General features: G+C 36.5%; 1 protein-coding gene across 15 annotated transcripts in view; it reads right to left on the minus strand.

Annotated features, from left to right (window-relative positions):
- Positions 1 to 15,959, minus strand: part of EIF4G3 (eukaryotic translation initiation factor 4 gamma 3) — a 340,922-nt gene that overhangs the window by 60,154 nt on the left and 264,809 nt on the right. For 12 of the 15 annotated variants that reach the window (XM_065929977.1, XM_065929979.1, XM_065929983.1 and 9 more), the window contains 5 exons: positions 15,198 to 15,444; positions 12,691 to 12,824; positions 10,552 to 10,671; positions 10,051 to 10,161; positions 4,828 to 4,998 (listed from right to left, as the gene is read on the minus strand). In XM_065929977.1, coding sequence (XP_065786049.1) covers positions 4,828 to 4,998; positions 10,051 to 10,161; positions 10,552 to 10,671; positions 12,691 to 12,824; positions 15,198 to 15,444 — 783 coding nt within the window. The remainder of the gene's footprint in view (positions 1 to 4,827; positions 4,999 to 10,050; positions 10,162 to 10,551; positions 10,672 to 12,690; positions 12,825 to 15,197; positions 15,445 to 15,959) is intronic. The other 3 variants (XM_065929982.1, XM_065929985.1, XM_065929980.1) reach the window with 1 other exon arrangement.

Below are 15,959 nucleotides of genomic sequence, written 5' to 3' on the forward strand. Positions count from 1 at the left end.
GGAGGAGGAAATTTCAGGGGGCTGATGGCAATGTTCTACATCTTGATTGTGGTGGCAGTAACATGACCATGTGTTTGGCAAGAATTATAGAACTATAAACAAAGAAGGAAACCTAACTATGCCTCAGTAAAAATACGAAGTTGTAAAAATCCATGAAACCATGATATAATAACTGAAAAACCCATAAAATGTTTTATTTGATCCTTACACAATTTAATCTGAATACAGGGATTTTTACAAAGTGTACCACTGTATCAAGTTTTCTCCAGACAGAGACAGTAAGTAAATCTATTTAAATTTTAAAAAATCATATTGTCAACTTTTAAAGCAGTAAGTCAGTTTCACTTTTATAGAGTAGAAAAAATTTCAAGTTTATTAGGGATGAGGGAGTCACTGCACTTCTCCAAACTGCCTGTATCAACTGAGATAGCATCATTTAGGTCTAAGACTTTAATTTGTGCTTTATACAACAAAATAAAAACAAAACTAAAACCCAGTCTTCTGATCTTCGAATGTATCAGAAAATACTAAGCTTAGAAAAACGGGAAAACAAAAAGGTCATTTATTGAAGCAATGTACAGTAAGTGACTATAGTTAATAAGGTTGTTGCAAATATCATATGATATTGTTTATATGTGGAATAATAAAAAAGAAAAAGGTCCAAATGAACTTATTTAGAACACAGAAACAAAGTCATAGATGCAGAAAACAAACATATGGTTACCAGAGGGAAAAGGGGGATAGGAATAAATTGAGAGATTGGGATTAACATAAACACACTATTGTATATGTTTTTCCAGCAGTCTTGTATGCATGTGAGAGTCGGATGATAAAGAAGGCTGAAGGCCAAATTGATGCTTTTGAACTGTGGTGCTGGAGAAGACTCTTGAGAGTCCTTTGGACAGAAAAGGGATCAACCCAGTCAATCCTAAAGAAAATCAATCCCAAATATTCACTGGAAGAACTGATGCTGAAGCTGAAGCTCCAGTACTTTGGCCACCTAATGTGAAGAGCCAACTCACTGAAAAAGACCCTGATGCTAGGAAAGACTGAAGGCAGAAGAAGAAGGGGACGACAGAGGAGGAGATGTCAGATGGATGACTGACTGACTCAACGGATGTGAGTCTGATCAAGCTATGGGAGATGGCGAAGGACACGGAAGGAAGCCCGGCATGCTGTAGTCCATGGGGTCACAACGAGTTCAGTGGCTGAACAACAACAACAACAAATAGGGACCTACTGTGTAGCACAGGGAGCCCTACTCTGTAATGACCAGTGTGGAGAAAGAATCTAAAAAAGAGCGAGTACATGTGGATGTGTAACTGAGTCACTTATGCCGTACACCTGAAACCAACACAAAGTAAATCGCCAATACGCCAATAAAAACGAAAACACAAGGAAAATAATACTGTTTTGCACATCTGAAGAGTTTTTACCACAAGAATAAAATTCTACATGATGATGGACATTAAGTAGGCTAACTGTGATCATTTTGCAATATACATACAAACAGCAAATGATTATGTTGTACGCCTAAAAAGTAATATGTCAATTTATATGTTAATTGAAAAAGGAAATCTCCAGTATCAAAAAACAAAACACTGACCAAAAGTCATTTATTCATTATAACTGAATATCTACTTGATGTTTTGTAATTTCATTTAGGTACAAATAAAGCATAAGGCACAGTAATCAAAACCATCAAAATTCAGCTTCAAAGACAGGAAAGTTACAAGAGAAATGACAGAGCAAAGCATGAGGTTGATTAGAAGCCAGAGAAGTGAGGGTTGTAATGGGTTAGTGAGGAAATACCTTTAGAAGGAAATGAGAATGGGGCCAGAATATACAGGGCAAAAAAAAGCTGGCCACAAGAAAAAAGAGTGGCAGGGGCACAGAAGATATTTTAGGAAGGGAAATATTTCAGAAAGGAATTGTTATTGAGGCTCTTCTATTGCAGGATTGGAAAACAGTAAGGAAAGATCAGAGGACTAGTGGGAAAGAAAATGACAGGATAATAAGTTAGAAGCTAGAGTGAGGAGGTAAAAATCAGCCCATTAGAGAGATGAGTCGGGCAGCAGCAGTGGGATTACTGTATCAAGAGGAGAAAAGAGATGAAATGGCCTGAGCAGCAGAATCGCAACTGTAGTGTATGTATGTGGAAGGAGTCTAGATACGTCATTAGTAATGATTTCCTAGAAATGTTTCAAGAAGATTAATTCTTACAGTATCCACTGGTTATCATTCATAATGTTGGTATAAATAGAGTGGTAGGAACAAACCTTAGAGTGAAAGAGTTTTCTGGAAGTGGCAGCAACAATAAAACTATTGTTTTGACAAAAAGATAGAAAAAGAATAATAGGAGGAACAACTGGTCAACATGGGATATACCCGTGCAGAGAAGAATGAAAACACAAAAAGGAGAGGGAATGAAGCAAAGATGCTCTATATTGAGAAGAAAAAGTGTCAAGAAAAGGAGGATGTATTGGCCCTGAATAAGAAGTCTATCAATCCTGCACTGGATTTGCTGTATCTATTCAATAAAGAAAACTGAACTAATTAATGATACCTCAAAGTTAATATAATTATTCTGGCTCTGAAATAATTAATAATGGGGAGAACTTAGTCAGAATAGCCATCATTAAAAAGTCTCCAAAAAACAAGTGCTGGAAAGGGTATGGAGAAAAGGGAACCCTCCTATACTTTTGGTGGGAATGTAAACGGTGCAGCTACTATGGAAGACAGTATAGCGGTTCCTTAAAAAACTGACAGTAGAGTTGTCATATGATACAGCAATTCAACTCCTGGGCATATATCCAGACAAAACTATCATTTGAAAAGACACATGCATTCCCATGTTCACGGCAGCATTATTTATGAATGCCAAGACATGGAACAACCTAAAAGGTCACAGACAGATGAATGGATAAAGAAGATGTGATACACACCTATATCACATAAATATATATGCACGCACACACACACACACACACACACACACACACAATGAAATACTACTCAGTCATAAAAAGGATGAAATAATGCCATTTGCAGCAGTAGATGGACCTAGAGATTATCATATTAAATAACACAGAAAAACACAAATATCCATGATATCACTTACATATGGAATCTAAAATGATATAAACGGACTTATTTAAAAATAGAAACAGACTCACAGATCTAAATACAAAAGGGGAGAGGGGGTGGGGAAGGGATAAATTAGAGTTTGGGAATAGCAAATAGACATACTATATAAAAAACAGACCAACAACAAGGTTCTACTGTATGGCACAGGGAACTATAGTCAATATCTTGTCATAAAACACAATGGAAAATAATATGAAAATAAATATATACCTATATGTACACACACACATATACATCTCTGAATCGCTTTGCCGTATACTAGAAACTTAACACAGCTTTAGTTGATTTAGAACTAGTAATTAGATTTAGTTTCTAAATCAACTATACTTCAATAAAAAATTTTTTAAAAACAGGGAGAACTCTGTTACAGAATAGAGAGAGGTACAAGTTCACAACAAATGGACTACTCAGTAACCACAACGGCTGTGAGTACCTCCTCCAAGCTTCAGCTTCTTCACATGAAAAAAAGAGAAAACATGTATTCCTGCCTTCCCAGGTGTTTTAAGAATCTAACACAGTAAGGCACTAATACAAGTGCCTTAAACACTAAAAGAAGACATCTTCATCTTCAATGATAAATAACTAGTGGGAAATTTAAAACTTTTAGGTCCCTATTCATTAAGTACTTCTCAGAGGGAATGGAAGGAGGAATGTAGAAGATTTTTTTTAAAGGTTGAGAAATCTTCAGGGAAGATTAGGTACTCGATTTTAGTGAATCTGGAGCTGGATGTCCTTGGGACAAACGACTGGGGCAACTGCGAGAAAGATGAACAAAGGCAAGCAGCCGATGTGGGTCTGACAAAACGGCTTGTGATGCCCCAGCCTGTCTTGGTCCTGACGTCACGTACGGCTTTGCTGCTAAGTTTACTGTTCAACAAGTATTTAGTGAGTATCTACTGTGTATGAGATTCTGTGCTGGTGCTCAATCACAATCGGATTTGTAAGGCACATCTCTTTCCCAGGGACATTATCACACTAAGAACGTAACTGGGCTCCCAGAACCACGCCAAGTGCAAGTGCTTTGTATCACTTCATTTAAATTTCACAGTGTTCCATAAGGCACATACTATTAGTATCTTAATTAGCGTCAAATTAGTTATCTCAATTAGAATCAAAAACATCTAAAGGATATCGTAGAGGTAACACAGGGATAGGAACTGGCCTGTGTGTACAGCAAAAGATGAAGAGAGGCTTCATACAAATTGACACACAAAAACAAACTTGTGTGGATTAAAGGAATTCATTCAATTTACCCTGAGGAGTTCTAAGGGAGGATGTGCACAAAAGATGCAAATCGTTCAATTTTATTACCAAGGACTGTAAATAAGATGTATTTCTAAATTCTAACTTATTAGAAATGAAACAAAAAGCAAGATACTAACTAGAGTACCACAGGACAATGAATAAGAATCTAAAAACACATTTTTAAGAAAAGCAAATATTGATCTAAGCGTGAATGACAGAATTCTATGACCCGTGAGTCCTCAAAATATACTATGTGTTTTGAAAAGCACACAGAATGCAACTTCAAGAGAAAACAGGTTGTTGGCATTTATGATAGCTTTTAGAATAATGTCTGTAGTAAGAAAAAATTAGGAAAAAGCTTTTATTAATAGGGGAAAAAGACGAAATAATACCATCATAATTCCAGAACAGCACTGGCGTGTCCCTGGTCCTCACCTGGGTTTTGATGTTTTCGGGATCCTCAGCTTGGCTGTCGCGTCTCTGACTGGGCTTCCAGGCGTTCTCGGCCTTTCTCAGGTGCACGTCTTCTTTCACGGAGACAGTGATGATCTTCCTGGGTTCTCTTCTCTGGCCAGGCTGAGATCTCCGTGGTCCAACATTCAATAGCTAGGACAAGAGTATTCTTTATTACATCCACACAGAGTACTTACAATCTACCGTCTCTGCTGTGCTGCTCAAGTTAGGATTGACAACCACAGGAAACACTTCTAGATGCAAAGATGGGTATCAGGCATTCAACTGTGATTTTTTTTTTTTTTTGGTGGGGGGGGCATGTTGTGTTAGAATGTCATCATTATGGTGTACACCACGACTACAATTTTTGACCCTGATGTCCTAAATGAGATATGTCTGAAAAAGCTATTGTATCTAACAAAAAAGACTACTCTAAATGAAACTGCTGCTTCTCTTTTTCTTTTTAACTCGTTATGTGACTTTGGACTAGTCACTTGAACAACTACAAAAATTCAGAGGGAGAGATCACCACAGTTACAAATCTGCTTCAAAAACTCTAAACTTTCACTGTACAATGCAAATACACCCTTATCATGAAAATTATCTACAGCATAGACACCCAGACTGACTGTAGACCTTAATAGATCCCTCTAAGTTTGCTGGATCAGAAATACTAAAATCTTCCTTATGTCATAATGAAATCCAACTAAATCGCTCCCTGAAAAAAGGCCTTTCTTTGTCAGCTCTTTGTTCCTCCCAGAGTCCCACTATGCTCATTCTGTTAAAACCAATGTATGTTAGCATGTCACACTGATCATCAAATCAGAAATGTTACTGTAACAGCAATGGGTAAGTTAAAAGTTGTATTCTATGTATTAAAATGTTCCTAATAAATGCTACTCTAAATGCCTGGAAAAATTTTTTTAAGATTAAATATCTGGAGTGATATTGAGTTCTGCTTATGACCAATCCAAGATCTGGGATACTGACTGCCCTTACTTTTTCTGACAGGTCCTTCTCTGAACAATGAGGAAATATTACAATTAGGTTTCAAGAGGAAAAAAGGAGGAGAAAAAAGAAATGCTTCACACAAGACACAAAGACCAGAATCCTATCTCACTTAATGCTCCGACACTGCCCTTTAAGTAGAAACTAAAGCAATTATCATCCAATAAAGAAAATAAATAAAAGGTCATACTTCATACAGAAAGACATATTTGAGAGAAACATGGTCTGAGGACTTTGATAAGCTTCAAAGACTTTACACATCACCCATCTCAGAATTAATTATTCTCATACCCTTCCTTGACCATGTGCCCTAATTAGAAACAGCAGTATTAAGGATGTTTCAGGACCAAAGCTTAGAATTTCTGGCAATACACACCAATCAAATATGTCTAGCTAAGGACTGAGTACTAACGATATAATGTTAGATTATTTTGTAATCTAACAAATGAAATGGGGAAAAAAAGAAAAAAACAACTGAAGTCAAATAAACCCCGAGGTACCACACATGGCATAACTAAGATATTCCTGAGTGAATTAAAGAAGAGCTGCTAAACCATACAGTACTACTATAGATTTATTTCTTACTGAAACCTTGATAGTTCAGGCAAAAGAACTGTTAAGAAAAGGCAGTAAACCATGTATTGTCTGGTTTTTAAATGCAAAATATATTCGACTGTTAATTCATGTTGGTTACTATCCTTTTTAAAGTTTGGATAAAATTCAAATAAACAGATCACAGATATTCAATTTAATCCATGTATCTGCACATAGAAACTTGTTAAAAACAATGATTTGTGGGTATAATAAAAGGTATCATGCCAAAATCATTTAAGAGCCACAGTATAAATTGTGGATATAATTTTAATTATGTTTGCATAAAGTTAGAAAATGTTCATTTCCAAAAAAGACATTGCAGATACCAATGAAAGTTTGAGGTTTCTAAAAAATAAATATGATTTATGAAACAACTCTATCTGTCCCAAGACAAATATAAGTGAATTTCAGACAAGCAGCAAAGAGATGTGAGAAATATTAAATAAGTAGATAACAACAGTGTTTCAAAGTCAAAAAAGTTATGAAAAAATGACTTTTTTTTTAAAGTCCTGGATTAAAAAATTGAAATTATAACCCATGTGCAACCTCCCAAGACAAATTTAAATATCTCTGGATAAAACTAAGATACTGCTCACAAATATTTACCCAAGTATACTGAGTCTTATTATTCTTATAAATGCTTAATATGCTTGATTAATTCATCTCTAACATTGTTCGGTTTATACTCAGAATGATTCACTGGAACATTAATGCCTGGAATGGCTATGGTGAAACGGAGAAGAGAGGCAGATTAGAAGACAAAAGAACTGTGGTCTCTTGAATACAATTCTGCCACTTATGAGCAAAGTTACTATAAGCAAAGTCTCAACTTTGCTGAACTTAAACCATCTCACATATTAAATGCTTATCGTACCTACAGAAGTTATTAGTAGGGTCATGGGATATATAATAGTAAGGCATGGAAAAGGACCTTAAAAACTAAGCACCATATCAGGCTGTACAATATCATCATGAATACCAAAGAAAAAAAAGAAATTTTTAAAAAAGTGATATGCAGATTGGTATAAAAACCTTTAAACACCCTGTATCCTTTTTGTGTGTGAAAAGCTTAATATAAATTGTCAGATTTACAGTATCATTCAAAAGTTGTACCATGGGTAATGAATGACTTTATTTACTAAATACAGATAAAATTCTAGGATCCTGTGCTAAGAGTTATGGAACATATAAAAAGAAATAAAGCCTGGTTTCCTTGCTTGAAAGACAAAAAATTCTGACTGATGGTGAGAAGATGAACTTCAAAGTATAATGTTTGCAGGGTCCACATTTCTTAAATGTATTACATAAGAAACTATACTGATCTCTGTTGTAGAATTTAATATATATTGCTCCTATCTCACTCAGAGACTAAAACCTCAAACTTTTCTGCTTACTTGGATAACCAAAGAAAATAGGACCAATATGCACTGTAGTTTTTTTTTTTTTTTTTTTTTTTAAGAGATATAACCAACAATTCCTTTAAGAGAGAAAAGGATGATACATGCTCAGGAAACGTCTCTGTATGTAGGATTTTCATCACAGTTCAGTGAATCTCAAATTTAGTTAAAATGAACACGAATGGCAAGTTACTAGTCTATATCTACAGCCCCTTTCTCAATACATTTCTTTTGAGGCACATTCTGTGATATCTGCAAACAGATTACTATTAAAATTAACACTACAATAGCCAAGTAACTAGACTTCAAAAAAACTACAGAGATGATACTGCCTGGGCACTTTCATCAAAAGATGAACTTTTATGGTTAAAAATTATATATAACTGTATGACACTAATATAATTGCTATACATTAAAAATATTTTATAACAAGTCTGTTGCAGGAAAGTTTATACCAGGAGTCATAGCAACTAAAGCTAGACTAAGAAGCATACCTAGTAGATCTTAACAATTTTGGATGGTAATTATTTATAAGCCAATTTGGAAGCTGTATGGAGCCAAAAACAATGAAGAGTAGGCTGCCTTTTTATCCCCCAAGCAGCATTATTGATTGCTCCTTTATATGTTATATATATTCTTTAAAATTCCCATCTTTATATTCACCAATATACCAAGTAAGCTGGACTAATTAAATGGAGAATATTTGTTAGCTATGGGAACTGTTGGAAGAATAATTACTTATATTAAGACTCAACGTATCAATATTACCCTGATTGATCACAATTCCACTTAAAAAACAGCATGTGGAAAAAAAAAAAAAAAGAAAAAACAGTATGTGGAAAATTGACAGAGCTATGAAAAGAAAGTGAGTTAAACAATTAAAGCAAATATTTTTGGAGACTCTACAAGTTATTGATAATGGTTCATCTCCTGTCACATTACTTTGCACTAAATAATTATTTACCTGATATACACAGGCAAATACATTCCTGGGCAAATATACACTGGGACAGTTATTTTAAAAACTCATTCTCTAGTTTCAGTATTTTGAGTGAGATACAGCTATGCTTAATTCATAATACCTCCTTTATGCTATACCTGATTATTAGACAATAGCAAGTTGATAATGAAAACTGACAGTATATACTGGAAGAGGAGATGCAACAATTCATATCATCTGTGAGTGACATATGAACAAAACTGAGCAACATGATAACCACAGATATTAACCAGAGAATAATCAAAATGGCATCAACATTATTTCAAATGTTTGGCAAAACAAAGATATAAACTCAAACCAAAATGAAAACAAAGATTAACAAATATAAATTTAACCCACCAATGAAGGGAAATAATACTGAAAAACAGGTATAAAATAGTTTCTAGAAAGCTGCTTTCTAAGACTTTCTGGTGAGGAAATTCCAACTTCAGAAAAAAATTTTTAATTTAGTATTTAGAGAAATTAGATAAATTTAAATTTCAAACCTGAGTAAGAAGAGAATATTATACACCCAGGGGTCTTTAAGAAGGTGATGCTCAATAAAAAGTATGCTTCAAATTAAAATTTTCTCTAGGTTTTATAAAGTCTCTGACATGGTACAAACATTCCAGTGTTTTCAATCAGTGTTAGTTTAGGCAAATAATTCAAGTATCTACAAAGTGTGATTTGTTGTCAGAAGGCGTAGTCTTATTTCAGAGCAAGTTTCAGAAGTTGCCATTCCTGAAATAAAAAGGTGATGGGGAAATAAAAACTGCCACCTTCTATAAATATATTCTTACAAACATAAAGTAGCATAAACAGGGTGATCCACAAACGTACATCAAACCCTGAGCTCCTTCAGAACTTTAGATTAAGCTCTCTCTGTATCATTCCAAGTTGGGGTAAAAGAGGTATTCACATCACTGGCAACCTCACCCAAATGCTTTCTACAAGTCTCCAAAGCAGGGAGTAGGCAGAGCCTGTCAAATTCTGCTCAGTGCAGTGCCCAGTGTAACTCCATGGGTGATGCCACTTCCACCGCTGAAGAGCTGCCGCTGGGAGTGTAAAGGCAATCTGCAGTTTACCAGTATCGCACTCGTTTGTATATATCATGTTTTCATATTTTGACTTCACGACTTACAGTAAGTGAGAAGAGCAAAACAGGAAATGTAACACCAGAAACTACTGGTTTTTTTTTGTTTTTTTTTTAAAAAGGATTCAGTGCACCCCTAGAGGCAGGCTCTTCAGGGGTGGGTGCGACATCGCCAGTGGAGTGGAAGCTGGGGCTTTGCTCTGTTCCAGAATTGGCAATCCATGCCTGCTCTGTACTATGCAAATCTGTAGAAACAAAGACAAAGAGATGACCATTAGCTGAATGTCATCAGACATCTCTAGTATATGGGACACCTCAAGACAAAACAGGGATCCTATATAAGGTTGGTTCTATTTTTAACCCACGTGCAGGTCTTTCAGCTGAAAAAATACGGGGAAAAAAAAACTCAAGACCAAATTAATGCAGACCAGCTTCTTTCAAGTAAAAACTTGAAACTCAACTGTACTCTTTATTTGTTTGAATATTAGTATGGAAAGGATAGTCTTCACCTCTTCTACTTCCTCTTCTTGGTTAGAAGAATCAAAGAATAAAAGTCGCTTTCCTGCCATTAGACAAGATGTCATGAAGTCTACGACAGTTTCTAACTAACTGGTTTGTAGGGAACTTGCACTTACAGGTACACCTCTTCCACCAGGGGCTTGCCTTCCAAAATCTGCAAAGGCTGGAGTAAAGTCTGGTCCTCGAGGCAAAATCCGAGGATCCAGAGTTCGCATTGGCAATTTTGGTTGATTGATCTGCACAAAGAAGCAAAGGAAAGCTTAATACAAGTTTCAGAGCAATCAGTGCCACAAAGACAAAATCTCAGACTAAAAAGTTGTGTCAGCTGACAAGATAGAGCTGGCTTTCTGAACCAGTGGGAGTCCAAGCTGAATCATGACAGAGTCTCCTGGGCTAGCTGTAGAGCCCTTAGGTCAACAGTGGTTTCCTGGTTGCCTTGGAATGATCAGGTCTAAAATTTCCAGCTCACTTGACACTTTAGGACCAGCAGAATGGCACAAGACAAGCTATTTTGAGAACTTATGGACTACAGCCAAATTTCTGAATCATTTTCCAGGGTTGTTAAAGCACCTGCCTATTATAAATCTGATATAGCATGTTTTGGTTTGGGTGCTACTAACTTACGGTTAGCAAAGAATGTAATTTGAGCGGACAACACCTCTCAAAAGGAGACAAGTTTCATGTAGCATGACTTTAGTTTTTGGTTGTGCCACAGGGCTTGTGGGATCTTAGTTTCCTAACCAGGGATTTAACCTGGATCCCCAAAATTAAAGTGCCAAGTCCATTCCACTGAACTGCCAGGGAATTCTCTATGATGATCCATTTAAAATCTCATTTTGTCTGCTTTGTTAATCGGAGATATCTGGCTTTGTATAAGCATGTAATGTGACTATAGACTCAGCAAAACTAAGTAGCTTAGTGAGAAATCAACTCATCATTGGCCAAAGTCAAACAGATAAGGCAGGCAGACAGGAAGAAACATTTTCTAAGAGGACAGTCTCATTCAGTGGGGATAACAAAGCTTGTTCTCTGAATACTGAAGTAGTCTTAAATTAGTACCACCAGTCATTCAATTGTTTTCCCATATGCAACTAAGAAAGAAGACTTAGCAAGAGAAGAAGATCTGTTGCTCTAAGAGAATAAATGCTACAAATAAAGTCTGGATAAGCAGCTACAGGGATTCTCAGTAAGAACTGGATCTCACTCTGCAAGAAAGTTACCAACTACACTTTACTTAGGGATTAACAGTACCTCTATAAAATGAGAGCTTAGTCACCAGAACTGGTTCATCACTGATGTATGTACAGTTATTCTGGCAAATATACACCTGACTTTACATCTTTAAATTGATGAACAGATGAAATAAACACTGATTGTACTAATTTTCTGTATGTACCATTAAGATCAGATGTAAAGAAAAAGGGTACCTATCTATTTGCACAAGATTAAAGACTCATCCACCTATAATTATCCACTGGGGAAATTCTGAGTTATACTATTTGAATTACGCTTACTCCCACTTAAGTTTGATCTGCCAAATACTTATCTAGGTTTCTGATCTATCCTCAATGCTACTCTAATTCCCTATTGAGATTTTAGCACAGTGCAGAAACAGGTCTACATCTCCTTAGGTGTATTAGCGCAGAAGACACACAATTTCCACCTTATCACTAGGAAATAGCTGTAATAAGCCAACAATAAATTTTAAAACTTTACCACTCAAATATGAGCCAAACCCCACAATTACTACGAGCCATAGTAAACCTAAGACCCAATAATGCTTAATGAAACATTTAATTCAAATGTCACTTTAACAATTTCTAAAAATTGCTCATACTTCACATATTATGGGGGCTTCCCTGGAAGCTCAGCTGGTAAAGAATCCACCTGCAGTGCAGGAGATCCCTGGTCGACTCCTGGGTTGGGAAGATCTGCGGGAGGAGGGACAGGCTACCCACTGCAGCATCTCAGGCTTCCCAGGTGGCTCAGACAGTGAAGAACCCACCTGTGAGGTGGGAGGCCTAGGTTCGACCTGTGGGTTGGGAAGATCCCCTGGAGAAGGGGATGGCTACCCACTCCAGTATTCTGGTATGGAGAATTCCATGGTCAGAGGAATCTGACAGGCTACTGTCCATGGGGTCACAGAAAGCTGGACACGACTGAGCGATTTCCACTTTCTTTTCACGTATTTGCCCTGATAGTTAAAAATCAGTTCCCACCAAAGAGACATAGCTTTCGCTGAGTGCTCAGCTCACCTTGTCAAGAACCACGTCACTGATGGGAGGCAGGCCCTCTGGCTTCTGAATACACGCTGGCATGAACTGGAAATCCAGCAGAAACTCCCTGTCATATTGCTTCTTGCCTTCCGAATCAGGAGGCTTCCAGGATTCTAAAGAGAGGAGAGCAGACAGACAACAGGCTATAAGGTCACTGTGTATATACCCAGCAAGAACCTAAGCTGACTCCAATATTTCATCTCATCATTTACAAACAAAACCCCAAAGAAAACAGTGAGCTACAGTCAGAAAACGCCATGGGAAGATTTAAACTGTTATTTGTTCTTTATCCCTTCTGGATACCTCTGGAGAGTAATCTGAAGAAAGGTGCTATAGGAACTGTTTCATTTACACATAAGCAGACTTTGGTAAGGGACATGAATAATCTTCATTAAATAAATCACCAAGCCTGTTTTAAAAATAGCTTTTAAAAGTTGTACTCCATTTACAGTTATTACAAAATACTGGCTGTATCGCCCATGTTGTATAATACATCCTTGTAGACTAACTTATGCTCCATAGTTTATATAAAATACTTTTGGTTTCCTGCCAAAGGAGGATAATTTGGAATGTTACTATGGAGAGGGAAAAAAGGTAAAAGGACATAAAACACAAAACCAAATAACTTATTAAAGATTCTGAAAAGTCTAAGCAGACTATAGATTCCCTGCCCTCCCCAATTACAGTTTAATCTGAAGAAAATAAAATAATGGATCTGCTTGCTGAGCCAACTAAACTGGGAAAGGACATATACCTTTGTCCAATAATCCTGTCACTAAACATATTCTTAGCTAATACTTTTCATATGAATATTAAAGTAGTTTTTACCACAGTACTTATTTTGCTACTATTACTATTATTTCAGCTATTGTTAACAACCCTATCATAATATAAAGCTGGAAAATTTCTTGAAATTTTTATTTTAAAAAAAATCAAGTCAGTTTTTTCTTTTTCCTTTTTTTTCAGTTTTTTCTTTTAATTAACAAAACAACTTATCAAAATCAGGCCCTAGATCACTTCATGATAGCACACTGTATCCTTTATCTCAGTGGTTCTTGATATACAAGTCAATGACTGATGGTATGTGAGAATTCTGCAGATATTTTATTACATTATATTACTAAAATATATACAGTTTATTAGGATCTGAATTTTGAATTGCCTCCCCCCTGCCCAATTACTGATGGTGTATATTACAGAGGAAAAAAGCGGTTATTCAGTCAGTACAGTTGGGGCCGCTAATTGTGCGCTTTATTCTTGCGAAGCTGAAGGATAAAAATATAATTTACATAGTCCTAAAAACGACAACCAGTGATTCAATCCCTGAAGAAGGATTGATGGTAGTCCCAGTGCTTGGTGACACAAGCCTAGATCTTTAGGAGAAATTTCAGTATTTTGAGCCCTAAGGTTAAAAACAAAATTTACAATAGAATAACCTTACAATTTCATAAGGACCATTCCAAGTATTTCACTGGTAGTATTTTCATTAAATATTAATGATCAGTATATTAAGATGGGATCAATCAAAGGCTTTCAAAAATTTCTGACTACAGCTCACAGTAAGAAATGTGATTTCATGACCCTGAACACATACATATATAAATTAAAGTTTAAAAAAACCAACAAACAATACATTCCTTACTGCATGTAATACACTGACAATGTGTATTCTATTCTTTTTTCTTAACAATGCTGGTTATAACTCACTAAAATAATTTCACAACCGATTAAATGGGTTACAATCAGAAGTTTGAAGAACACTGGCCAAGACCATTTTTGCGGCCCGCTACTTTACATTCAAACCCTACTTCACCTGTAAGTCTCTCTAGACTTGGTGGCCTAAGAAAGCCATTTTGCGTAACCCCCCCTTTCCCCGCACGTCCAGGGAAAAACTATCGGTAAATCTGAAAGCCAACCATAGTTTACATAGCACAGGGACAGAGGTTTAGTGTGCTTGATGGTGTCTAAAGGTCAAAGACCCTCTCGAGTTTATCAGATATCTTACAGGGCGCGTCCACATCACTGGTGCTTAATAACTTAGTACACTGATGCTGGCTGTAGAGTTCAGCTCTACAGAGTGATTTCCATCAACAAAGTTAGTTCCAGCTTCCTCAAACAACAAGTATACTATCTCAAAGAAAGTGGTCACCATATCTGAAACATCTCTTTCAATTAAAATGAATAAATTAGATTTCTCTTGTCAAATTTTACCAGCCTAGCACTGACTGATTTCCTCTGCCAGCAGCTCTTCCAATGCCAGTGAAAGCAGAGTACCAGCCAGCATCAGGTATCACATCCGCCAACAAAGGACTCTCTGGATTTGCCAGTCAGTCAAGTATGCCTGCTGCTTTATTCTGTAAATATTACACTGTGTTGAGCCTCTTCCTTCCATCCAGTATTTCTTTAGGAGGAGGCAACACTTCTCTAAGTTGCAGTAGAGTGAAGAGGAGAACAAAACAGACACAGGAAGACAAGGATAACCTTACCTGATTTAAATGGGAACGTGACCCCTTCACCAGAACTGTCAGTGGAGCCTGAATGAGCATCTGTTCCTTCACCCTCAGAAACACTCTCAGCACCATTACGTGCAGGCTCAGCTTCCTCTCCATTTTCTTCCACAGTTTTCACGTTTTTTAGGTCAGAGGGGTCTCTTTCAGGATGAAACCCTTGGCTCATTTTATCCTGTTCAGATTCAAGTATTTTGTCCCCTGAAAGCTCCTCTTCAGCTTTAGGCTAAAGCATAAGTGAACACAGAGGTTATATTCTTTTCACTGTGTGTAAATACACATGAAGACCCACCCTTATCCCCTCACAAAAGCATAAGAAAACATATCACTCAAGATAAGGATGTCTGTGTTCAGCTTATTGTACTAGAATGATAAGTTTATTTAAAATGCTTTTCTCATTTCAGCTCCTGGGATAAAGCAGACAATTCCAACGGCTATTGAAATGCTTTAACATGACTAATGAAATCTAAATATACCAAAGTTTAAAAAGGAAAGAACTGTTAATCCCTGGAACTTGACGGACATGAAAGAGTTCTAGCCAGAATCTAAATCAAGCACTCCTACCCTTGCCACTAACGCTCAGCAAATATAAAAAGAAACGCTAGAGGGTGTGTTTTGTGTTGTCCTCTGGCTGTGGAAAAAGAGTTCAATGAACAGTTTACAGTGTCTGACTCCAACAAAGCTGACCATCGCTCACTTGTTGGTTAAAATCTACTTTGTGTATTGGTTCTTAGAATTCTC

This window comes from Muntiacus reevesi, chromosome 3 (genome assembly GCF_963930625.1).
Source record: "Muntiacus reevesi chromosome 3, mMunRee1.1, whole genome shotgun sequence".
Taxonomy (NCBI): Eukaryota; Metazoa; Chordata; class Mammalia; order Artiodactyla; family Cervidae; genus Muntiacus; species Muntiacus reevesi.